Source organism: Acipenser ruthenus, chromosome 8 (genome assembly GCF_902713425.1).
Source record: "Acipenser ruthenus chromosome 8, fAciRut3.2 maternal haplotype, whole genome shotgun sequence".
NCBI lineage: Eukaryota > Metazoa > Chordata > Actinopteri > Acipenseriformes > Acipenseridae > Acipenser > Acipenser ruthenus.
In genome coordinates, this window is record NC_081196.1 from 31,170,445 (window position 1) to 31,196,482 (window position 26,038).

A 26,038-nucleotide genomic window follows, 5' to 3' on the forward strand; every position below is an offset into this window, starting at 1 on the left:
TCCCGTTCTTTATACACCCACACGAAACACAAAACACATACACAAGTCCGTTAGTGAGTGAATTAGAGCCTGTGGTGCAAATACAGTTTATTCGTGATACAAGTGCAGTGCTGTTCCGGGTTTGTGCTCGCCCTTGGCGACAGCTCCAGAACGTATTAGCCGTCTACTAATAACAAGACACAATTAGAGACAAACAAACAAAACACTCATGATACGTTTACACAAATCTTCAGGTCATTCTGGGTTCTTTTCATTAATCAAAATGAAGGAACAGATTACGTCACTTCGTCCCCTACTTATAAGAGATGTAATAACAGACTTATTAGATATAATTTTAAAAAGAAAAATACAATTATTCCTAGAGGGCAATATTTTTGGAATGATCAGATTAACAAATAAACTGGGAAAAAAAGCCTTGGTTTTGTATCCCAAATAATGTTGAGAAACACACTTTAAAATTTTACATAAAATATACCCATTTAACTCTTACATTGCCACTGATATAAACCAGAACTGCAAATTTTGCAATAATTACATCTTTTTTTTACTCTTGTGCCTTTTCGACTTCTTTTTGGAATGATCTTTGTAAGCATATCTGTGATGGAACAAGTCTTCACGTTACCTTAACAGCTAAAGAGATCATTTGCTTTTATGAAAATAATTCTAACAAGAGTCTTGAATTCATTGTAAATCTCTTTTTAATGCTTGCCAAGTTTCATACAAATCTAAGTTTTCAAATTCTATTCCCAAATGCAGAGTTTTCTTAGAAAAATGAAAATATTATTTAGAATTTTTAAAACAAACAAAAAACTGTAAAAGTCTGATTACAATAAAATATTATAATAAGATTTTTAATTTCTTAGCAGACGCCCTTATCCAGGGCGACTTACAATTGTTACCAGATATCACATTATTTTTACATACAATTACCCATTTATACAGTTGGGTTTTTATTGGAGCAATTTAGATAAAGTAGAGTACCTTGATATCTTGTAACAATTGTAAGTCATCCTGGATAAGGGCGTCTGCTAAGAAATAAATTTATATATATATATATATATATATATATATATATATATATATATATATATATATATATATATATATATATATATGCGCTGTTTTCCATGTCAACCAACTATCAAACCACCACATTTTAAATCAGACAACATTTTATAGCTTCCTTATACAAATATATATTTTTTATAAGGAACCTATAAAATATAATTATATTTTATCCGAGCTAATATTTCTACCCCTTTTCCTTTTACTGTCAGAAACAGCTGGCGGACTGTACCACCTTTTAATGCTGAGACACATCTTTAGTGGGTAAACAACTGCGATCAACCAGGTAATATACATTTATTTATTTAGTTAGTTAGTTAGTTATTTAGAATGAATGAAGCATTTAAATAAATATTGACAACATATTCCTCAAATGCTGGTTTGTAATATTTAAGAAAAATATAAACAGTGACCCCTAAGAAATCGCCAGGTTGATGAGATCCTTTCGGTTTCTACAGAGGATGTTATTTCACGTGCTGCGGTTGTATTTCCGCATATTAATTAGTATCTCCAGTTGTAGAATAGTAGAATGAACAGCCTAAAATGTGAACCAGCTCTGAGGACATTCAGACAGAAACGTTTTATACAATGCATGTACGCTGTAGGGTTCCTGGTAAGTAAAACATTCATTCAGAACAGAGACCCAAATCAGAACAGCCTCTGAAAACGAAAGCTCAGATATATTGCGAAACGTAAACACGCATAGTAATTTTGTTCTCGTTGAGACTTGTATCATTTTCTTCTGTGGTTCAAAGTAGTTGTTACTGTAGTTACTAATTCCCAGAGTAGTCTAGGGTTATCGATCATATGGTAAAGGTGGCGCAGACTGTAAAGGAAATGCATCTGTACCCGGTGTAGTGTAATAAAGAGGTACATCATCACAATGTGGTACGCGTACCAAAACTTGACCTGTGTAATGTTAGAAAGTGGTACGCTGTGAGATTTCGGTACAGGTGCAGTCAATTGCGATGTGATGTGTTTTCCTATTGTTAAACAGAAGAGGAACATTTACCATTAATTATACATACGTTATTTTCTTAATGGTGGAAAAATATGATAAATTAAATTTAAAAAAAGATGAAAAAGGCCTAAAACAACATAACCTACCAGATTTGAATGGGCACTTTTGTGCTTTCTAAGCGGAAGTTGTTTAGGCATGCGCAGTGCGCTGTGTACCACTTTTTACCCGCGTACCTGAAAATAACACTACACCGGTTGTAGGGGATTGGACGATGCTTTTGTGCAAACAATCAATCAATCACTCAATCTGTATGTGATATAGCACCCTTCACAATAAATTGTCTCAAGGCGCTTCAGAGGTACAACATAACAGTAATCATTGATACTATACAAGCAATAACAAACATTAAAACATTTAATACAAAAATCAATTTAAATGCAATAATACAAGGTAAAAACATTACTTAATATTAAGATGTGAACAGCAGGCAGTGGATTCCATCATTCGGGGGCCCTAATGCCAAATGCTCCACCACCTGTGTTCTTTTTTGAAACCTTAGGGACAGTAAGCAATCCTGCATCCTGGGATCGCAGTGGTCGTCTAGGTATGTATGGGATTAAAATACCATTTAAATATGAAGGAGCCAAACTGTTTAATGCTTTGTAAGTAATAAGCTTGACCTTAAAATCGACCCTAAACCTTACAGGAAGCCAATACCGGCGTAATGTGGTCATGTCTTCTATTTCTTGTTAAAACCCTGGCAGCAGTGTTTTGCACAAGCCGCAGTCGGGATAACACATATCGAGGAATACCAGAAAACAGCATTGCAATAATCCAGCCTAGATGTTATGAAAGCATTCATCAGTCTCTGCATCTTCCATGGAAAGAGAGTCTTAGTTTAGCGACATTTCTTAAATGAAAAAAAAGGCACTTATTTTTCTATTATGAGGTTCGAATGAGAGATCTGGGTCAAAAATCATGGAGATTCCCAGATTTCTCATTTCAGATCTCAACTTAAATGGGAAGCTGTCATCTGCAAGAACATCTGCATTTGTATTGTTTTAATTGACTTTTTGATCCCAATAGCATTGTTTTATCAGAGTTTAACAATATATATATATATATATATATATTTTGACATCCATTGCTTAATGTTGGCCAGACAGATAGTAAGGATATTTGCGATTGAGGCGTCACCTGGTTTAAGGGATAAATATAATTGGGTGTCATCTGTATAGCAATGAAAATTGACCTCATGTCTATGGATAACATCACCCAAAGGCAGCATGCAGAGGGGGAACAAAACTGGCCGAGAACAGTGCAAGGGCTGCCTCGTCTCAGGTGCATGTGTTATGCTAATGGTATTTGTGTAATAATATATGGGCTCCATCTCCTTGCTGCCAGTCAGTTTTAACTTCAATAGCAGATCTCACAGACTGTGTTGGAGGGATAATAGTAGTAGGCACTCAGGAGACCGCCGTTCAATGATTCTTTTCTCTATTTTGTAGAATCCAGTAACACAATAAATTTAGCAATGCACATCCCAGCAATAAAAATATAACTTGGAAGTACCAGTACAGTACATGCTGTATGTTGGTGTGTTATACTTTGACATTTTACATGAACTGCAAAATTAAATTGTGATGAAACATGTTTATGACATTCTTTAAATTAGTGAGATTATCATAATCTGGGGATTAAGAGGTATCTGGCTAACTAACATTTGTACTTAAATGCTAATTCAGTTGGTAGAGCAAGTTGAGTTTTAGAATCTGTGTCTATGTGGAGGAAATTGTCTGTCTGTTTGTCCGTCCAATCAGTGTCATGAAAAAGTTTAACTGTAACACATGGACGGCCTCTGTATGTTACACTGACACTTTTTCATGATACTGTTAGCTCTAGTTTTGTATATAGATTTGAATGTCACTATCATGCTCATTTAAATAAATGCTTTTCTGTTTTTTTAGGATCTTTTTGGCGTCAGTATGATCATCCCCTTACTAAGCCATCATGTCAAGTCCCTTGGAGCAAGTCCATCAATAGCAGGAATAGTAGGTCTGTATTACTTGTGTATAGTTTCCATTACAAACCATATTTCTGAAGTTAAAGTATTATATTTGTGTTCTCCTTTTTTATAATACTACTACTATTATTATTATCATGCCCTGTATACTATATGATGGCCCTATGCATGTGTTTAAAAATACTCCCACTATTAACTTTCCATCCCCAGAGAATATTTACAAGTTATAAATACAATTATGTTTCCTAAATAAAGAGTCAGTTAAAACATGTTCTGCATTAACATGCCCCAGAGCTAGTTTTTTGTTTTTTTTGTGTAGGAGTACATTTTCTGAGGCAGTGCACCTCCTGATATCCCTGTCCCTGCTCATGACATGTAGTCTGTTATCTTCAATTTGTCTCACATATATATATATATATATATATATATATATATATATATATATATATATATATATATATTCCTTAAAATACATCTCCCTACACCTCATATTCTAGTATTCCCACAGAACTAAACAAGTAATTTTATGATCACCCTTTTTTCATTTGACCGTGCCAAACAGAGAAAAATACTGGCACTTTCAAAGTAAAAAAATAACACTACTTTATGCAGTTACAATAAACTATCAGGTCTGCATTATTGTATCTCTTAAGTAAATATATATATTTATTTTTTTACTATTACATTTCAGGTTCCATATATGGCATCCTTCAACTTTTTTCCAGCACATTAGTAGTAAGTATTAAGTATTAAGTATTCATTTGGTTTATGATACATACACCAACAATTTAAATCTTATACAGTATTTGCAGACTATTACACTTACATTAATTGTTAATATACAAGTAAAAAAAAAAACAGATCTATTTGTTTTCGATTCATGAGCAACCTTTATTTAGTCTGTTGTCTTTTCATTGGGAAAAGGTTTATCAAGAGGAAGCATTAAGTGGCTAAGGTAGTTGACCGATTGTAATGTCACCGTTTTGAACTGACTGCGGCTGACTTGAATTCTGAGAGTTTATTTAAAGCAGGTGACTTCAGTCATACCGATATTGAGAAAAAAGCATGGTAAAAATCCTATATGGCATGGTGGATGCCATGCAAAAAGGGGTTGTGATGTGTCATATAACACAGCAGGTGAAACGTGTACTGTAATTGGCAGAAAGATTCACAGCAGTCTATAAATAATGGGATTTGATATTTTGATATTTATTCCTAAAAAATTGATCAAATGTTGTTTGCATCTCTTGGAATGAAGTGATACTAGTTTAAGAGATTTAACCTGGCTGACATAAGAGGTTATTCCACTACTGTATACTGCACTAGAGAAGGTCATTTTCTTAAACCCTGGACAGGATGGAAACTCACCACAGTCACTGACCCAGGGCTATCCAAAACTTCTTCCCATTGAGGGTCCAGGACTGACAGTCCCAGAGGAAATGTTGGGGGTCCCAGTGAAAATGTTGGGGGTCCCAATAAAGTACAGTGTCTTAATGTTATGGTACACAAATATTATTTCTTAAGTCATTAAAGTTTTGACAGTTTTTTAAGAATAACAATAAGAAACAAACACTAAAAGCCACAAAAAGAATGAAAAACAAAACGTCATAGCATTGTTCTCTATATTATATCTAGTTACGGAAATTTAGAAAATAAACTACTGCTACCCAACATCATAACTGCAATTAATTCTGCCAAGAATTAACAGTCAACCAGTAGACCCTTAACCCTTTGCAGTCCATTTATACAGCGCTTCTCAGGCGCGTCAGGTCCAATTTATTTTCACACGCACAGTTTATTTTAGTCGCACTGTTTAAAAGTATTTTTTTCACAGTAAAACAGGTTTAAAAGGCACTGCAGGTCCGACATAGGACCGCAAATGGTTAAACAGCAGTATTACTACAGCACATGCAAAATAGACAGCGGAAAATGAACCTACCCTGGCTATTACATGGCTGGACTTTGTTGTCTTTTGAACACCGTACTTAAAAAGACGCAACAAATTGGCAGAAAAAAATAAGTTATTCGGTTCTCTCTGGTCTTGTGCCGGTTCAGTTCTCTAGGGGGCAAAAAAATCAATTAAACTTCTATGCCATTTATTTGTCAGCAGCCGCTGACATCTTTCAAATGCAACCGTACACATGCGGGCATGTGAAAGGGCAGTAGCTCAGTACAGTGTTCAGTTCTTCGGTCCGCTCCGATCTAAGACGTATCCGGGGCCATGTTTTTCACAGCGGGAATTACAATGCAAAGTAAGAGCCCGCCAACATTACAAAGATTGCACCTCACACAACAGAGCTGTATTGCCTGCAGGATTTTTTTTTTTTTTTTTAATCTGTGGTGGGGCTGCCATAAATTCCAACCAATATACATAGATGGCTTACAGTATTTTTTTTTTTCTTTTTAACCAAAATCAGATAGCAAAATGTACATTAAAAGAGTTGTATATTGTAAGCTGTGGCAAAATATCCAAATCTAATTGTATTGGATGCAGTCAGATATGAAAGAGTTCATATTGTAATTTTGTTAACTTGTGGTATTGTGAAGTCGTTTTAGAGAATGTAAGTAATACTGTGCCACATGCAGCACTAGTGGAGAATTTCTTAACATACGGAATCAGATATTTCACTAATGGAGCGAACCGCAACACTAAATGTTCTTGTTTTGTGTATGGTAAGCTATGAAGGCAGTTTCCATTGTAACTGCATGCAATTTACAGTTTTAAGCTAAGCGATTATGAGAGAATCTCTTACAGTTTTTTCGATAGAAGTTGCTTTGACCAATTACATGAATGTTATTGTTATTTCTTTGATAAATTGTTGTCTAATGCCTGGTTTTGTCGTAATGTTGTTTATGTTGATATTCTGCATTATTGCTTGTTTTGTTGATTTTCTAAACATATTAGATTAAACACATGTTTAATACATTCCATAGTTTTAAAATAGATGCCTAGTAAATCATGTGTGTTGTCTTTCTTAGTTGTAATGTGTAAGTCTACTGTCGTTTTCAGAGCGCGATATTGAGAACTGGTTTATTATTATTATTTATTTCTTAGCAGATGCCCTTATCCAGGGCGACTTACAATTGTTACAAGATATCATATTATTTTTACATACAATTACATTATTTTTTACACATTATTTTTACATACAATTACCCATTTATACAGTTGGGTTTTTACTGGAGTAATCTAGGTAAAGTACCTTGCTCAAGGGTACAGCAGCAGTGTCCCCACCTGGGATTGAACCCACGACCCTCTGGTCAAGAGTCCAGAGCCCTAACCACTACTCCACACTGCTGCCCTATATGAAAATAAATGTGGTTATTGTTTTAAAATAATGCTGCCACTGTATCACCCACAGTAGACTAGACCTTATCATTTATATTTTATTTTACCTATATTTATCCTTTATTCTCAATGGCTCTTTTAAAACACACCTCTTAATAAATAATTTGCAAATGTTTATAACAAACATGATTTTAAGAACTTATACCATTACTACTCATCATTGTAGAAAAAAGCGAACCCACATGTCATTCTCCTTCAGTGATAAAGTGTCAGTATTTGAATGACAGGTCTATTGTGATGAGCAATTCTTGGTTCCTCCAGTCTTTTGAAATCAAGCTGTGCCACCATTAAGTAGCACTTTGAGGCCTGTAACTTAATTTCCGGGATTTCATTAATAAAAGCATGAGGAATTCTTCAGGTAACCTCATTGAAAGACTTATCAGGATCTGAAAGTATAAAGCTAATTTTGTAGTGCTCAATAAATTACATTATCCTAAGCATATCCTGCTGTGCCCATTTTAAAGAACTAGCGTCATAAACCTAGGATTTGCTTTTTGATGATTCATGAGTGGATTATCTTCCATGTTTTGATACGTTTGGACTGTACACACCAGCGGCATCCACATGTGTGTATCGAATGTTTTAAGGTTTGGAGATTTTATTGAAATGACTTTGTGTGTCCTAAAAGTCTTATTTCTTCATATTTTAAAGTTTTACTTAAATATTTTCTTAACCAATAAACAGGATATGTTGCTTTTTTTAATTAGCATATTAAATGAGTGTTAACCCATGATTTACATTCCAAAAACAATTTGCAGAAGACAGGTGTATTGTAATTAACTAAATGTACAACCAGTTTACCCAAACCATCAAACAATCTTACCATCTCAGAGTAGGTTCTCAATATTATCTTTTTATATCAAAAATATAATTTTTGATATCAAAAATAGAATTGATATAGAAAATTAGAATTTCTGATCGCAACAATTCAAATGTTTGATATAAAAATGCATTGCAATTAGATGATGACATCCCATCTGTACTTCTTCACTTGTATAAGTTTCATTGTGGGTAATATAAAAGTGCTAGACAGACCTTTAGTACGTCATGGCTAATAGGGAGCTACCTCCTGACAATAGAGCGTCTGGAGTATTAAGGTGTGCGTTTTGTCCTCTATAGAAAGAGCCAGAACAGAAATGTCTAACAACAACAAAGCTTCAGAATTACTGTCATTAACATGAAAGTGTTTTCAGAGACATATTATTTTGAATTCTTGTAAATTTAAAATAGCCAAGTAAACTTTCTGCAGTTCCTGTAGTCCTGCAGATTCCTATACATTGTCAATGTCTCTGGCATTTTCAGATTGTCTGATATTTCCTATACATTGTCAATGTCTCCAGTGTTTTCTGATTGTCTGATAGAAGTGTGTTTCCTATGCATTGTCGATGTCTCTAGCGTTTTCAGACATTTTGCAAAAGATGTACTGTATGTGGTACATTGTACAAGAGAAGAAGTACAGACCTGATGTTGTCATCTGATTAGTATGTATTATTTATATCAAGAATTGTATTTTTTATATCATCAGTTCTATTTTTTTATATCAGAAACTATTTTGGATATGCACAGTTCTATTCTTGATAACAAAAATTGAATTATTGATATTCAATATAGAATATTTTGATATCAGAAAGTGATGGTTAAATGCTTGCCATAATGAGCAGAACTTCATACCATCACTCTTTAACTCTGTATTAATTGTGATTGTGCTTGCCCTCAGGCGCGATTTATTGATCCACTTGTTAACATTCCTAAATACAATAAAAATACAGTGAAATTTGTTTTTCAAAAAATAGGGCAGTCATATTAAGATCTGCCACTGTTATAGAAACAGTGCAGAAAAAATATGAAACAATGTTTCTGAGAAACATATAGTAATTAAATTTTATGTATTGAATAATTTGTATTAATAATTTCTCCCCAAATTCCAGTGCACACATAGCTAGGGTTTACACGAGTAAGTCTCATCTGAGTCTGTAAGAGTCCAATTCAATACTTAATTGATGCAGGAAAATCAATAACTCAGGGTAGTTCTAAAGTCCAGGACAGGGTACAGGACAAGTAGAAATCCTTCACCTACATTGGCTGGGTCATGTATCACATGTTTTCAGCTTGCTGGGCGTGAGCCAGCGACTTTTATGATTCCAAAGTTAGCAATTTAACTACGTACAAAAGGATAAATCCCTTGGACAAGTGTTTTTGTTCAAGTTCATATCCCATTACCTTGTCTCACCCAATGAGGTCATTATCAGCATCACACAAGCTGACAATTATCAGAAACTGAATGTGGAGGGGTGGTGGTTTCAGTAGGCACTCCCTGCAACTGTCCCAAAAATACTTCTAAGGTTGGGTTGGTCATTGTGTATTATGGTGGAGCAGCTGAAGGGCGTAAGGTTGTGTAGCTTGACTCCACCAGATTTCTTCATATGTAGAGCACTGCACTATGTGTATATATATATATATATATATATATATATATATATATATATATATATATATATATATATATATATACAGTGCCTTGCAAAAGTATTCAGACCCCTGACCAATTCTCTCATATTACTGAATTACAAATGGTACATTGAAATTTCGTTCTGTTTGATATTTTATTTTAAAACACTGAAACTCAAAATCAATTATTGTAAGGTGACATTGGTTTTATGTTGGGAAATATGGAAGCTGCATCACACCACCCAGGCACTGCCAAGAAAAGGCCGTCCCTCAAAACTTAGCGCTCAAACAAGAAGGAGACTTGTGAGAGAAGCCACAGAGAGGCCAACACTCACTTTGAAGGAGCTACAGAGTTCAGTGGCTGGGAGTGGAGTAATTGTGCACCAGTCAACCATATCAAGAGCTCTGCATAACACTGGCCTGTATGGGAGAGTGGCAAGAAAGAAGCCGTTACTCAAAAAGTACCATCTGAAAGCACGTCTGGAGTTTGCCAGAAAGCATGAGAGTGACCCAGCTGCGATGTGGGAAAAGGTTTTGTGGTCAGATGAGACCAAGATAGAGCTTTTTGGCCAAAACTCAAAGCGCTATGTGTGTCGCAAACCTAACACTGCCCATGCCTCAAGACACACCATCCCTACAGTGAAGTACGGTGGTGGCAGCATTATGCTGTGGGGATGCTTCTCATCAGCAGGGACTGGGCATCTTGTTAAAATTGAAGGAAGAATGGATGGCGCAAAATACAGGGAAATACTGTAAGAGAACCTGCTTCAGTCAGCTAAAAAACTGAAGCTTGGGAGGAAATTCACCTTTCAGCAGGACAATGATCCCAAGCACAAGGCCAAAGCAACATTGGAGTGGCTCAAGAACAAAAAGGTGAATGTCCTACAGTGGCCCAGTCAAAGTCCTGATCTCAATCCCATTGAGAATCTGTGGCACTATTTGAAAAATGCGGTCCACAAGCGTCGTCCAACCAACCTGAACAACCTGGAGCAAATCTGCCAAGAAGAATGGGCCAAAATCACTCCGACACTGTGTGCAAAGCTGGTACATACTTACCCCAAAAGACTTAAAGCTGTTATTGCAGCGAAAGGTGGCTCTACCAAAGATTAATGTGTGGGGGTTGAATACTTATGCAAGCAAGATATTTCAGCTTTTTTTATTTTTCTTAAAAATATTTCTCAACATAAAACCAATGTCACCTTACAATAATTGATTTTGAGTTTCAGTGTTTTAAAATAAAATATCAAACAGAATAAAATTTCAATGTACCATTTGTAATTCAGTAATATGAGAGAAATGGTCAGGGGTCTGAATACTTTTGCAAGGCACTGTATGTGTATATATATATATATATATATATATATATATATATATATATATATATATATATTCTTATTGCTACTGGTTTCTGAAACTCTATAAAATGTTGCAACAAATTAGCAACCAACTGTTAGCAGTTTATTACAGAAAAAAGTGCAGAAGGTTCCAAAATCAAAGCCAGAAGTTTTAAGTTTGGTATGAAGTTCCAAAAAAGAAAATGTTGTGCAAAAATGACTGTAATAAATATGCTAAAATCTGGTTGGCTTTCTGAACCTTTGTGACAGAGAAAGAGTGATTCTTGGTGTTAGATCTCCCTCCCGACCTGTGAGGGCGCTGTGTAAAGGGAACAGAGGACCCTGGACTGGATGGCCCGACAATTCATTCCCGAGGGTCGGCGGAAGTCTGCCATCTAGAAAGGGGGCGGAGCTGCGGTACACCAAATCATTAACCGGAACGGTGTGGCATCCAAGGATTGGAGGAGCGGATATGCTAGTTAACCAAGAGGTCATGGTTGACGGTATAAAAAGGGGATGGAGTGATATGATCTGGTCCTTTGTTGTGGTTATGCAAAAGAACCGAAAGGACCTACTGTGTTAAAAAAAGAACGTGAGTGTTTTGTTTGTTTTTGTCAGTCTGTCTATATCGTCTTGTTGTCTTGTGTATTTAGACTAGATGGCTAAACACCATCCAGAGCTGTCGCCCACGGCCAGCACAAAACCTGGACAACAACTCACTAACTGTTCACTGAAATACCATTGTAAATTCACTACCAGCACTACAGCACTCACTGGGAGAGGTGACCGTGTTTGTGTTTGGGTATTTGCATTGGGATTATTGTTCTTGTGGGATAATTGTTTATTGTAAACGGGACTGCAACCCATCATCATTTACTGTGCAATACACATCGTTGTGTATTGCCAGCCATCATTGTTTGTTTCTGTTTGGTCATCAGACCACTGGATTAAAATAAACAGAAACCATTTTCACCAGTACTTTGTTTGTCTGTCGTTTTTTGTTGGATTACTGCACTGCACCTGCACGTACCACTTTCCACTTCGCCACAACCTTAATAACATATTCATTTTAATTATGGGTTAGCAGTGTGGCCACTCACAAGGTCATTGCATGCCACATTAGTAACAAGGCCCCTTCCAAAAAAAATGTATCACTGATCATGTTCTGTGTCTAGTCTAGGTAAAAAAAAAATACAAACATATTTTGGATCATTAGTGATCTGTTTAAGACTTACCTAACTAGACCACATTCTTCACTTTGCCCCTGTGCATTCCAAGGTGGTATCAGAGGTCATTGAGATGGTGTAAGGGTTTAAATTTACAACCCGCTACAGCTCAGGGTCAGTCAGTACCAAATCTTTCTCACTCAGTTGTTATGAAAGGTCCACACCTCCTACTGTGCCCTGAAAGCTAGGAACTCAAGACATCTCTTTGTGAGATTCCAGTGATTCTAACTCTCAGCATCCCAGTACACTGGAATGTCTAGTCAATGTGTTCTTGCTATGTTATTTTTTTTAATCTTCAAAGCTCTGAACCTTCTTCAGTTCTGTTTGATTGTGATCACAGTAATACATTAATAAGTTCCAGAATCTTGACGTATAATGTAGGGCACATAGATGAGTTTTCCTCCTGGACGGATTTTGTATTGCCTTACCTTTCCAGATGAAAGGCTGGTAGTCAGTATCTGGAGGTTGTTTTTTTTTGTGTGTGTGTGTCTCAAAGGTGCAAATATGCATACAATTGAATAGTGAAATCCATCTGATTGCAATGATTCGACCAAACATTTACTGTTGCACTAATACCTGTCAATAATCTCCTAGTTTCCCTAGGTCTATTGCCAGTTTAATCAGATAGTTGGTGCTATTCCATTTAGGTTTGTTTTTTATTTAAAAAAAATGGTGCACGTTTAGCATGGGGGAAAGTGCTTTGTGATAATGGCCCATGCACTCCCAGAGATGTTGAGTGTCATAACTAATAACTTTGGGTTTCTTATATATGATTATTTTGATGAGAAACACAGCTTTTTCTGTGTTGGTAAACAAGATAACTATTTTTGTGAAGTGGTATAGTATATCAAATGGTGTATTTGGTATAGTAGTGTTGAACCCATGTAGGTTTGGATGGGAACTCTTTTTTGTCTGGTATAATGTTTTGATTTAAAATGTAAAAAATAAACTTAATTATCAGTACATTGGTTCCTAATATATATAGGAATGTACCAACAAAGTAATTGATTTAGTGTCACACCTATTTTGCTGTATTATTTATTTTCTTCTTGCTAGGTGTTTGTATAACCGAGGTAGATTGAGAGATTGTTTAACAAAATATGCAGTATAACAAGTTTGTATCTGTCACCAGTTCAAATAAAATATGTTCAGTAGTTTAAAGGTGTGTTTGTTCAATTTATTTTACACATATTTTGTGTACCACTGGTGCTTTCATAGATACAGATATGTTTCTTGTTTAATGATTTATAAACCAAACATCAGTGTTGCTTACTCTACTGGAGTGTCCCATAGTTCTAACAGTGGCTTGTCCTCTTTTTTTTTTTTTTTTTCCTCAGGGCTGCTGGAGTGATGTTGTTGGAAGACGATACTCTTTGTTGGCATGCATTTTACTAAGTGCGTTGGGTTATGGCCTGCTTGGCCTCTCCACCAACATAGTGTTATTTATAGTGGCAAGAATTCCAGTGGGTAAGTGCCTGAGTGGAAAGAACACCCAATAACTACATCACAGTCATCTGCATGTTATATACTGTACGTGGCAGAACATCTAAAAGCCGTTAAGGCAATCTGTTAAAATTGGATTGGTGTCTTTAGGAGTTTTCCAACAGTATCTAAACAGCCTGTGTTTGGGGTACTGTATATTTACTATTGGCATATTTCTGAAGCAATTTTACAGCAGACGTGCAAAGTGGTGGAAGTTGCTGTAAGTCAGTAGGACTGACGTACTGTAGAAGACTTTCTTATTTGATGGATTAAATAAAGTTTGACATTCATTAAACTGTTGTTGGCAACCTTAAGAACAGTAGAACAGTTTCATGCATATATAAGTATGCAACTCATTTTAATGTGGTATTTGTTGGAGGTGTTGAAATGGTTTATTCTTACAAAACTTGATTAAAACAAAAGTATTAAAACTTTATGTGAAATAATACAGTGCCTTGCATAAGTATTCACCCCCCCATGGACTTTTCCACATTTTGTTTTGTTACAACCTGGAATTAAAATGGATTTAATTGGGATTTTTACCATTTGATTTACACAACACACTTAACACTTTGAAGGTGAAAAATATTTTTTTATTGTGACACAAAAGTTAATTAAACAAAAAAAGACATTTGTTGGTTGCATAAGTATTCACCCCCCTGAGTCAATACTTGGTAGAAGCACCATTGGCAGCAGTTACAGTTGTGAGTCTTTTTGGGTAAGTCTCTACCAGCTTTGCACATCTGGATCCTGCAATTTTTGCCCATTCTTCTTGGCAAAATTGCTCAAGCTCTGTCAAGTTGGATGGGGACCGTTGGTGAACAGCAATTTTCAAGTCTTGCCACAGATTCTCAATCGGATTGAGGTCTGGGCTTTGACTGGGCCATTCTAAGACATTCAGGTTCTTGTTTTTAAACCACTGCAGTGTAGCTTTGGCTGTGTGTTTAGGGTCATTGTCCTGCTGGAAGGTGAACCTCCGCCCCAGTCCCAGGTCTCTTGCAGACTGAAACAGGTTTTCATCTAGAATTTCCCTGTATTTGGCTCCATCCATCTTGCCCTCAATCCTGACCAGTTTCCCAGTCCCTGCCGATGAAAAGCATCCCCATAACATGATGCTGCCACCACCATGCTTCACCATGGGGATGGTGTTCTCAGGGTGATGAGCAGTGTTGGCACACATAGCGTTTTGCACTAAGGCCAGAAAGTTCAATTTTGGTCTCATCAGACCAGAGAACCTTTTTCCACATGTTTGCTGTGTCTCCCACATGCCTTTTGGCAAAATCCAAACGGGATTTGATATGGGTTTTTTTCAGCAATGGCTTTCTTCTCCCATGGACGGTTTCTCCCATCTCAGCTGTGGATCTCTCCAGCTCCTTCAGAGTTACCATTGGCCTCTTGGTTACTTCTCTGACTAATGCCTTACCTGGTCACTGAGTTTTGGTGGACGACCTTCTCTAGGCAGAGTCACGGTTGTGCCATATTCTTTCCATTTTTGAATCATTGATTTAACGGTGCTCCGGGGGATGTTCAAAGTTTGGGATATTTTTTTATAACCCAACCCTGATTGGTGCTTCTCCAAAACGTTATCCCGGACTTGTTTTGATAGCTCCTTGGTCTTCATGATGCTGTTTGTTTAGATATGCTCTCTAACAGAAACAGGTATATTTAAACTGAGATCATGTGACTCTTTAATTGCACACAGGTGGACTCCATTTAACTAATTATGTGACTTCTGAAGGCAATTGGTTGCACCAGAGCTTATTTAGGGGTGTCACAGCAAAGGGGGTGAATAATTATGCAATCAAGAGTTTTCAGTTTTTTATTTGTAAATAAGTTTGAAAAATATCTAGATTTTTTCCCCACTTCGACATTATGGACTATTTTGTGTAGATCAGTGACAAAAAATCTGAATTAAATCAATTTTAATTCCAGATTGTAACACTACAAAATGTGGAAAAGTCCAAGGGGGGTGAATACTTATGCAAGGCACTGTAGCATACATATTTGGTGGTATATTTGCAAATGGGTTGGACTTCTGATAATCAAATTTAACTGAATTTAAAAATATGTAGCTAATGTTTTCTAAAATAGTAATTATAGTCACTTTGCAAGTGTGGTTTTCTGTATCTAGTAAAAAAAATAAAAAGTCTTTCTATGTGGTTCTGTAAGCGTGTTGCGTCTGCTAAGATCTTTGACATGACTATCATGTTAATTATAATGGAACTACATAATTGGATACCATACAGTACCTATTTGTGGCTCATATCATCTGTCTGTGTGGTGATTTCATAGTATACTGTTACTGGAGCCTTATTATCTATTTAACATAATTGCTTATCTAAACATCCCCCTCTTGTAACATAGTCAAGAAAATACAGTTTCAGTGGGATTTATAGTATAATAAAGAAACATATTGTAATGTACTGTTTTATTTGTAAAAGCAATGCAATATTGCATACTTTTACCACACCCCAAAGCTTGGAAGGCACATTTTTAGACAGGTGCATAGGCCCCCAGAGACAGATGGAAACATCTATAATACAATAAAACATGGCCTAGTGAAATTGCATTTGTCAGGATCAATCGAAACAATGATCGATAGATGACTTGACACATTTGATCATCAGTTCATGCAGAACTGACCATTTCCATATAAATTTGTTCTGGTCTTTTTATATTTGCAGGAATCTTCAAGCATTCCCTTTCCATCTGCAAAGCTCTTCTATCAGATCTGGTTTCTGAGAGTGAGCGCCCCCTGGTGATGGGACATTTCAACGCAGCTTCCAGTGTGGGGTTTGTTCTCGGCCCAGTTGTGGGTGGCTACCTCACAGAACTCAAGGGAGGGTTCTACATATCCTCTTTTATTTGCAGTTCAATTTTTATTTTAAATGCAGGTACTGTATGCACAGTAATGTACATACTGTTGGATTTATGTTAAGTGCTGAGTTTAGACAGTATGTGTTTGTGGTTCTTGAATCTCAGCCACCATAAGCTTAGTACATGGCGGTTGAGATGTTTTTTATTGATAGTATTTGTTGTTCATTGTTAAAAAAAAAAAAAAAAAAAGTAAAGATATAGTGGCCCATTCAGTTAAAAAAAAAAAAAAAAAATTACAACATTAACATATAAACCCTAGTTTTGTAAGTATTAATTTATGTGTTTCCTTTAAAATGTTGTCAATCTAAAAAAGGATATTTGGTATAAAAAAAAATAAATTAATAATAATTTGCAAAAAAATCTGTTGCAGGAGAATGTATCCTGTACCTACAGCTTAACCCCTTCAGATTAAATATACAGTAGACATATATTTTAAATTACAAAAAAAATACTGAACAGACTTTAATTTACAGGTAATACAGAAGTGCTGCACAAAGTAACCACCTTATTTTTGTGATAGTACTTTTGTTAACCTCATCTCCATCGTTATGTGCTGCATACCGTACTGGAAAAATAGAACCCACGCTTCTATAAGTGGTAATGACTGCATCTTCAACATTAAGAAACTCACAAAATTATTGTATTTCCAGAACAACACCACACTGCATTAAAGCAGCAATATACACTTAGAGGAGGAGGGGGCTGATCATGGAAAATACTTCTGATGAGTCTTGTTAAATTTGACTGAAGCTAGAAAATGTGACTATTTTGAAGATGCCACACCTGCTTTAGAATCATTTTAAAATCCATCACTAAAGTTCAGCCTTGATATAACGTGTCAGTTACTAAGATAATAGACATGACATTGATGTTTCTACTTCAGAGGAACTATATATTGCGTTTTATTCAAACAAATACAGTGCTTCCCCTTTAAGATGGCAGATAAGAAAGTGAACTATGTACTGTACTGTTCCTTCTGTGTACGTAAGACTCCTAACCAAATAAATGATACACAGCAGGGATAGCAGTATGCACTGACAATGCACTGACAAGTAGCTGGAAATGAGTTGCATTTTTGCAGTGGGGGAAACAATGCATTCCTGATCCCTTTGCTACTCCCCCTGTACAAAATCCACTTTCTGTATTTCTGTTGTTAAAATACACAATTTCTGGTATTTTAAAAAATAATCTTTATAAAAAAACCAAACAAACTTATGTTATTTAAAGCATTTGTCATGACAAAAGTATTGGCACCCCTGCTTTAGTATTTCGTGTGTCCTCCTTTTGCTTTTATTACAGCTTTCAGACATATGATCATTCTTACTGTAACCTGTATGTTACATCTTGCTGATGAAATCTGGACCCATTCTGTCTTGCATATCTTTTTCAACTCAGACAGATTGGATACACAATCTTTCTTTAAGTCCTTGGTTGTTATTCTTGGATATTTCTGAACTGCGTGGACGATTCTCCTACCTGCTATACCCTTACATTGTTTTTGGACATCCACTCCTTTAAGCATTTCAGTTGAATTTGTTCTGTGGTACTTCTTGATTATTGCTCGTATTGTAGGTGTTGGTATTCCATATTTCTTTGATACTGCTCTGTAGCCATTTCCTTTGTTGTAGTTTGCTACGAGTGCTTTTCTCAAACATGAATCCAACTCCTTTGTCTTGACCGTCAGCTTCTGTGTTGCCAAAATGTTCTTGTTCAACTGATGTTGGAAATAATTACTGTACCTCTTTTTGTGGCTGTTGACTTCATAATTCAGCTTAATTACTGTGTAATGGTTTTCAATCAATTAATATATTTTAAAATTAGCTCTGTTACACTTTTAATATAAAAGTGTCAATACTGCCATGAACAAATAATTGAAATTGCTTAAGTGGTTTTGTTTTTTTCATAAAATGTGTTTGTTGAACTACCAGAAATGGTGTATTTTGGTCATTGTCATATTAAGTAGTGGCTAATGTTCACTAAATGCTTGTTTAACGTGTTTTCCTGAATTATCTTATATTGCATTCTGTTGCTGCAAGGAGTAGCCTTTTACAATGAAAAGGAAAGCAATAAAAACATGATATAATTACACTTTCTGGTGCAGTTTGATGAACGTATTGTGAGGGATGCTTGATATTGTTGTTGTTATTTCAAATGTAATGAAAACATGGGTTACCAATATCTTGTCCTGCACCCTTCTCAACCAAAGAATGAAAAACACTTGACCAACCTTATTGATGCAATTGCTTTAGGTGATCAAAGTGAATGAGCACAAATGTAATTCACTGTATCAGTCATTTCTATTCATTTTTTTAAGCTGATGAACCTTTCATCCTATAAAATCCTCATCAACAACTAGCATTATACAAGAGAACAATCCGATACTTGATGTGTTATTGCAGTGTAAAGTTCACTAGATTTGAAACAAAAAGACCTTCTGTTGAACTTGAGCTAACAGGCTAAACAGTTACATGTTGTTCTTTTTTTAATATTGCAGGTCTGGTGTGGGTGTTACCATGGAAGGACTTTATCCAAGAGCACAAGTGCATCAGTAAAGACAACGATATCAGTAATGCCACAAAGAAAGAACATTCCAGGGATATCTCAAATGGCAAGTCGGTCAATGTGTCAACTGTAACATCCTTAAAAAGTTTTCTCCAGCCTGCGTGTGATCAGGTTGTGTCAGTGCTGCAGAAGATCAGAGTAGTGGCCTGCTCTGACATGTGGGATGTGTTTTTGGTCCGTCTCCTCATGGCTCTGGCTGTAATGCTCTACTACAGTAACTTCGCATTGGCGCTTGAAGAAAGATTTTCATTGAAACCAAAGATGACTGGCTATCTGATTAGCTACAGCAGCACACTTGGAGCTCTTGCTGGGATTTTGATTGGACCAATGACAAAGCTCTATCACAACAATATGTATTTGATGCTGTTGCATTCAAGTATCCTCACTTGTTCCCTGATGTTTATATATGCAGCAGCTACCACAGTGTGGCTGGTTGTACTGTGCTCCACATTTTTTGCCGTCTCCACGACTGTCGGTCGAACCTGTATTACAGATCTGGAACTGAGGCAAGGTGGGACCCAGGCTAGTGGTACTTTAATAGGAGCTGGACAGTCTGTTACAGCAGTGGGTCGAGTTTTTGCTCCTTTGGTCTCAGGATTGGCACAGGAGTTCAGTCCGTGTGGTCCCCCAAGCCTAGGAGCTGTGTTGGCTTTAGCAGCTGTGTTGCTAATGGTCTTCAGAATACCCCATGACACTAAATGTGAAAAAAACGATTAAGTAGGCAGGAGTAGAGATATGATTGTAATGAAAGGTCTGATATATGGTTGACACAATCATTCATTATCGTGGTATTATAGTAACTTTTTTTTGTCTTGATTTTTCTGAAACATTAGCGATGATCGGATAATCGATGATAATGGTGCTTCCAACATATAAAGCTAAAAGGGATCAATGCCACCGCTACCTAGATTTGTGTTCCTTTGACTTCTTGTGGACAACCAGTTTGTCCATGAAGAGAGGCTGAGCATCAGAAAATTACTTCAGTCCTGCCTCTAGTCGGAGAGAACAGTGCTAGGCTTCATTTTAAAAAGCCATCAATCAATACCAGAAAAAGAGTATATAAAAAAGAAAAAACAGGATTTATGATAATTGTGTTTATCATGATCGTCTACGTCTGGATAACGTGGAAACTGAAGTGCACAATTTGAGATTAAAACTGCAGAAGAAAGGTATGTCTCAATAAGGATTGACCTTTATGGTATCTTTTTTTGAGCTTGAACTGAATAAAAAGAGGATCCCCTAGCAGCTACAGCGCCGTAACAGTAAAGAATATCTGTTTTGGGTTGCTTTTTTAGGGCTGTCCTGAGCAGGTATTGAGAGTTTATTCAGCATCCTGCCTTTTTACAAAGGCATTATTAGTTATTACAGTAATACAAATGATGTCATTTCTTCATCTTTTTATAAGATCTTTAATTTTTCTCACAAACTAAACAACCAGATTTCTTTGTTTGTTGATCATTTTATTGTAATACTTGTGAATAATTGATAATATTAGAAATAAGTGCAATAAATAAACTATTAAGGACAATAAAGGTGCAATATTAAGTGTATTTTTTAGTTATACATTAATTTATTAGATTACAAAATACCAAGAGAAACATATGCATGTCCCTTTGTTATTTTCCTATCTTACTTACTGTACACATACAAATTGTGAATTAAGAAGTGTAGAGAATTAATCAAGAGTTCAATTTATCATCAACATAAATATTTGACTTAAGGAGAAATTAAACTAAAGTTATTTTTATGTTGTAAGAGGTACAATTGTAAAGGTCTGGTGTGTATATTTGTTTTCTTTTTTATATATTTTGGGGGGATTTTGTTTTGTGATGTTTAATTGTATGTGTTCTTGTATTAAGAAAAAGTGAACATATTGTAATTTCAAAGAGTTTTATTCTTGTTGAAGATAATGTTTGTTTAATTTTTAAAAGTATGAAACAGGTCTGCAAATTTTAAATACAAACATTTCTGTTATCTTTTTTTCTGTTATAAAAGTTGTATTATACTATGGTAAAGCTATAAAATGGACCACTTAAGGTGACTGCATAGAAATTGGGGTTACTTGGATTCAAGAACATTCAGAAACGAGTAAATGTGGACTTTCAAAGGGGTTGAGAGCTGTTTTCTGTATCTAATCTGTGAGTTGTATCAACTACTTAATTCTCCCACATAAGAAGGTAGATCTTACTATGGCAGAATTCCATTTGTGTTTTCATTTTCATAATCATGAAATAATCCCTCTCTCTTTTAAAGTGGTTTTAGCAAACCTGGTTTTAGCACCTGGAGAGTGAAAATGTCCCGATCCTTCAACTGCCATACTTACCTGTCATCAACCAGCTAGATGCTTTACCTCATGCTTGACATGCTTTCTGTCAGTAACATACTTTGAGACTGAAGACACTGCTGAATGTAAATGAACTAGAAATAGTAACACACCTCCTGAAAGTAAGGCAAGAAAAAAATTCATAATCTACTTTATAATGTTTTAACATTAAAATACATGTTTCTAATATTTAGTTAAAAACAACCACTTCCACAGCTTTTGAAATATTATTTTCCTTTTTGTATAGTACTTGGTGCACTTTTATTTGTACAGATATGTTTATTGTTACATTTTCTTTGACAGGTTTTGTCTTTGCAAACCATTGTTTTTTACTAGTTGCATTATGCATGTATGACCACTAGATGGAAGCAAATTACTACTGCTGCATTTTAAAGTCCATATCTCACATAGAAAATCATTTTTGGCTTTGGGGTTGTACTTGGTTTATTTTCACAATGACCAAGAAATTAAATCTCCATGATCAATTTTAGAGCACTGAGAGATGTAAAACTATCAATAATTCCGGTAAATACCGACAACGCACTGGAGATGCTCGAAGTAGGCGTGACTAGGGGAACACATACCGGGAACAGCTGAGAGATATACATGGCTTCAGACTGTGAAAGCCATCTTACGATTTTCTCTGACGTTTTGAGTAGTCTGTATTACAATAAGGACAGCGGGAGTGTGGTGTGTAATGAAAGAAATTGTGGGGAGGAAGAATAAGTGGTTTGAAGCCCGAACCTCCAACAGGAGAAAATAAACACGCTGGCATGAGCGACACGCCCCCTTGTCTGCAGGCCAGCAATTCTGAATGTTGTTCTTGTATACAGTTAACCCCGGGTAGCAGTTCATTTATGGCAATAAAAAAGCTGTGCTCATGTTTACTTTCTATGGGTAGTTTTGGGCCACGGAGTCTTTTGTTTCAAAATTGTTTAAGGCTGTTAACATTGTTTTTTTTACAGTATTGCGGTTTCTAAATGGTTCCGCTGTTGTCGGGAAAATAAATCAATGGTCACCTGATGATTGTCTTCGTGAATAGCTGTCTTTGTAAAGGTCTGCGTATGTTTGTGAACTTTTTTTTTACCTACCAGAAACCAACAAACAAAAGTTTTAGTCTCCGTGTTCCGTGTTGTACGAAGTGATCATTGCATTGTGCACTGATGAACTCATTGATTTTAAAGTACTTTTTTTTCATGCAATGCATGCCCTTGCATCTATCTGAGGTGAAATGTACTTTTTGACACAGTTTAACCATCGCGAAATAGGCCTGTATGTATGATCGTTTTGTTTATGCCATAGGCATATATATTTGTGCATGTTTATGGTTTACAGTTACAGCGCAAAAGTGTATATATATATATATATATATATATATATATATATATATACAGTGCTGTGAAAAAGTATTTTTCACATTGTATTTGGTCTGATTTTTTGTGGGTTGTAGTAGTATATAGAGGGAGTCTAAGAGAAAAAATGAAACCAAAGTTTGATGCTTCTTTCATTTGTTTGGTGTGCAAGATAATCAAACATGCAATCTTCAGGTGTGAAAAAGTTATTGCCCTCCCTAGTTAACTCAACCCAATTAAAGGGCTAATTAGGGTCAGCCGTTTGAGTACTTTGGTTAACAACCAGGCCTGATTTCGGCCAGCCCTGCCCAACATAAATCTGACTAACTTTCGCCCTTACCATCAGAGTGAAGTTGTCAGCACACAGGTTCTAGAGGCACATCATGCCACGAACAAAAGAAATTCCTGCAGACCTCCGTTAAAAAGTTGTTGATGCCTATCAGTCTGGAAAGGGCTATAAAGTCATTTCTAAGGCTCTGGGGCTCCACCGAACCACAGTCAGAGCCATATTGTCCAAATGGAGAACGTTTGGGACAGTAGTGAATCTTCCCAGGAGTGGCCGTCCTGCCAAAATCTCTCCCAAGAGCAAGGCGTAAAATCGTCCAGGAAATCACAAAGAACCCTAGAACAACATCCAGGCATCTGCAGGCCTCTCTCGCCTCGGCTAAGGTCAGTGTTCATGACTCCACCATCAGAAAGACACTGAGCAAAAATGGGATTCATGGCAGAGTAGCAAGGCGGAAACCATTACTCACTAAGAAGAACATGAATGCTCGTCTCAAGTTTGCCAAAAAGCACCTGGATGATCCTCAAGTTCTGGAACAAAGTTATATGGACATGAGTCAAAAGTGGAACCTCATACCAACGGTCAAGCATGGTGGTGGTAGTATCATGGTTTGGGGATGCTTTGCTGCATCAGGACCTGGACGCCTTGCCATCATTGAAGGAACCATGAATTCTGCTCTGTATCAGAGAATTCTACAGGAGAATGTCAGGCCATCCGTCCGTGAGCTGAAGCTGAAACGCAGCTGGGTCATGCAGCAAGACAATCATCCGAAACACGCAAGCAAGTCTACATCAGAATGGTTGAAGAACAAGAAATTTAAAGTTTTGGAATGGCCTAATCAAAGTCCAGACCTAAACCCCATTGAGATGTTGTGGCAGGACCTGAAACGAGCAGTTCATGCTCGAAAACCCACAAATGTCACTGAGTTGAAGCAGTTCTGCATGGAGGAGTGGGCCAGAATTCCTCCACGGCGCTGTGAGAGACTAATCAATAACTACAGGAAGCATTTGGTTGAAGTTATTGCTGCTAAAGGTGGCGTAACCAGTTATTGAGTCTAAGGGGGCGATTACTTTTTCACACGGGCCATTGGGCCATTTTATAAAAATAAATAAATGAAATATGTATCACATTTTGTGTTATTTGTTCACTCAGGGTCCCTTTTATCTAATATTAGGTTTTGTTTGAAGATCTGATAACATTCACTGTCAAAAATATGCAAAAATGCTAAAAATCAGACGGGGCAAATACATTTTCACGGCACTGTGTGTGTGTGTGTATGTATATATATATATATATATATATATATATATATATATATATATATATATATATATATATATATATATATATATATATATATAGTATAGTTTAATAAAATATAATCAGATTGTAATGTGAAATAGGTGACATGGACTTTAAACAAAACTAAAATAACTTTGAGTGGGATTTAATCAACCTATACCTCACTAAGATGAACCACAGTTGAATTTCTTTGAGTATTTTCCAGTAAAAGTGAATCACGTGGTTAGCATCATCCACGAGGTAAAACTGTGATAATCATATATGCACTCCAGGGTGATTTCCCTGGTGATGTAAAATGCTCTAAAAAAGAATCAAGCTGTGGATTATCCAGATGGGCTACAGGTTGAACAATCTACCCCTTAGGGAACCAGAGTGCCGTTCCCCAAGAAACATCTAGGGAATTAAACTTGTTCCAAAATCCAGGCTCTCCACGGTGTTAGAGTGGTCTCCAGAGTTGGAGTGTGTTATATTAAAGGAATAATGCACGACAGGGAGTGTGTTGTGTAGGGATAACATCACGCCTGGGGTGGTTAGTCACGAGGCCCCAGGCCGAGTGAGTCCAGTACTCGAGAAGTGATGTTATCCTAGAGCAACATACAACCTGGAGTGCATTATTCCTATTAGACAATGGCTCACACTGTAAAGAAAATCGCACATAAGACTCAATTCATGTTTAAAAGTGATTTTAACACGACAAATGTGGAAATAACATTCCACCTCATAAAATAGTTCCTGTTTTCCATTTACAACTGTAGTAAAGTATTAACTATGACGTTCTGATAGATATACTCGTGTTATTTCTGTTTAAAGTGAGTTAATAACAATAGGACTTCTCAAGTTGTTTATGTATGCTGTGAACACAAAGCTGAACTGCATTTGACGGTATATTAATGTTATGGCTCAGGGGTGGTTAATTTAAGTGTCTGTTTAAGCCCAGTGCTGTAGAAATGCTTAATAAAAAAATCAAGCATTTTTCTATGATAATTGTATTTAAATATAGAAACATCAGCTGTCAGTAAAAGCTTACAACAAATTCAGTCTGAGATTTTGTCTTTCTAATTTCTAACATACAGAGATTTCTACTTTTAATCCCATTTCTGTATGCAGTGTACGCACCCAAGATTGAAAACATGCTTGTGAATCGGTAATGCAGCAGGGTCTTTCAGTGGAGGAACAGTGGGTTGTGTTATTTTGAAAGCAGTTACTTCTACAGACTGCATTCAAGAGAGAAGAAGCTAGCTTCGTTTTATAAGGTTAGTTTCATATCCAGGTATTTCTACAGTAACCAAGCCTCTCCATAGACGAGAGGGGGGAAAGGACTGGAGATGTTTAGATGGGAAATTGGCCTATAAGGTCAAAATACACATTAAAAATGTAATTTAATATATTGTCAATATTATAATAATCACATAAACCTCCTCTACGCTCCCCTGCATCCAGAGCCCGCT

The 26,038-nt window shown here is 36.2% G+C and overlaps 1 protein-coding gene across 2 annotated transcripts; it reads left to right on the forward strand.

The window, feature by feature from the left end:
• The first annotated feature begins 1,519 nt into the window (after positions 1-1,519).
• mfsd9 (major facilitator superfamily domain containing 9) lies at positions 1,520-24,542 on the forward strand. 2 transcript variants are annotated; one of them, XM_034010776.3, is made up of 7 exons: positions 1,577-1,678; positions 2,586-2,630; positions 3,994-4,081; positions 4,741-4,784; positions 13,744-13,873; positions 16,573-16,782; positions 19,260-24,542. In XM_034010776.3, the coding sequence occupies exons 3-7, from the start codon at positions 4,012-4,014 to the stop codon at positions 20,042-20,044; spliced, it is 1,239 nt and encodes a 412-aa protein (XP_033866667.1). In that variant the 5' UTR covers positions 1,577-1,678; positions 2,586-2,630; positions 3,994-4,011; the 3' UTR covers positions 20,045-24,542. The 2 variants fall into 2 exon arrangements, with proteins under 2 accessions (XP_033866666.1, XP_033866667.1); XM_034010775.3 differs by lacking the exon at positions 2,586-2,630 and having other exon boundaries at positions 1,520-1,678.
• The last annotated feature ends 1,496 nt before the right edge of the window (positions 24,543-26,038 follow it).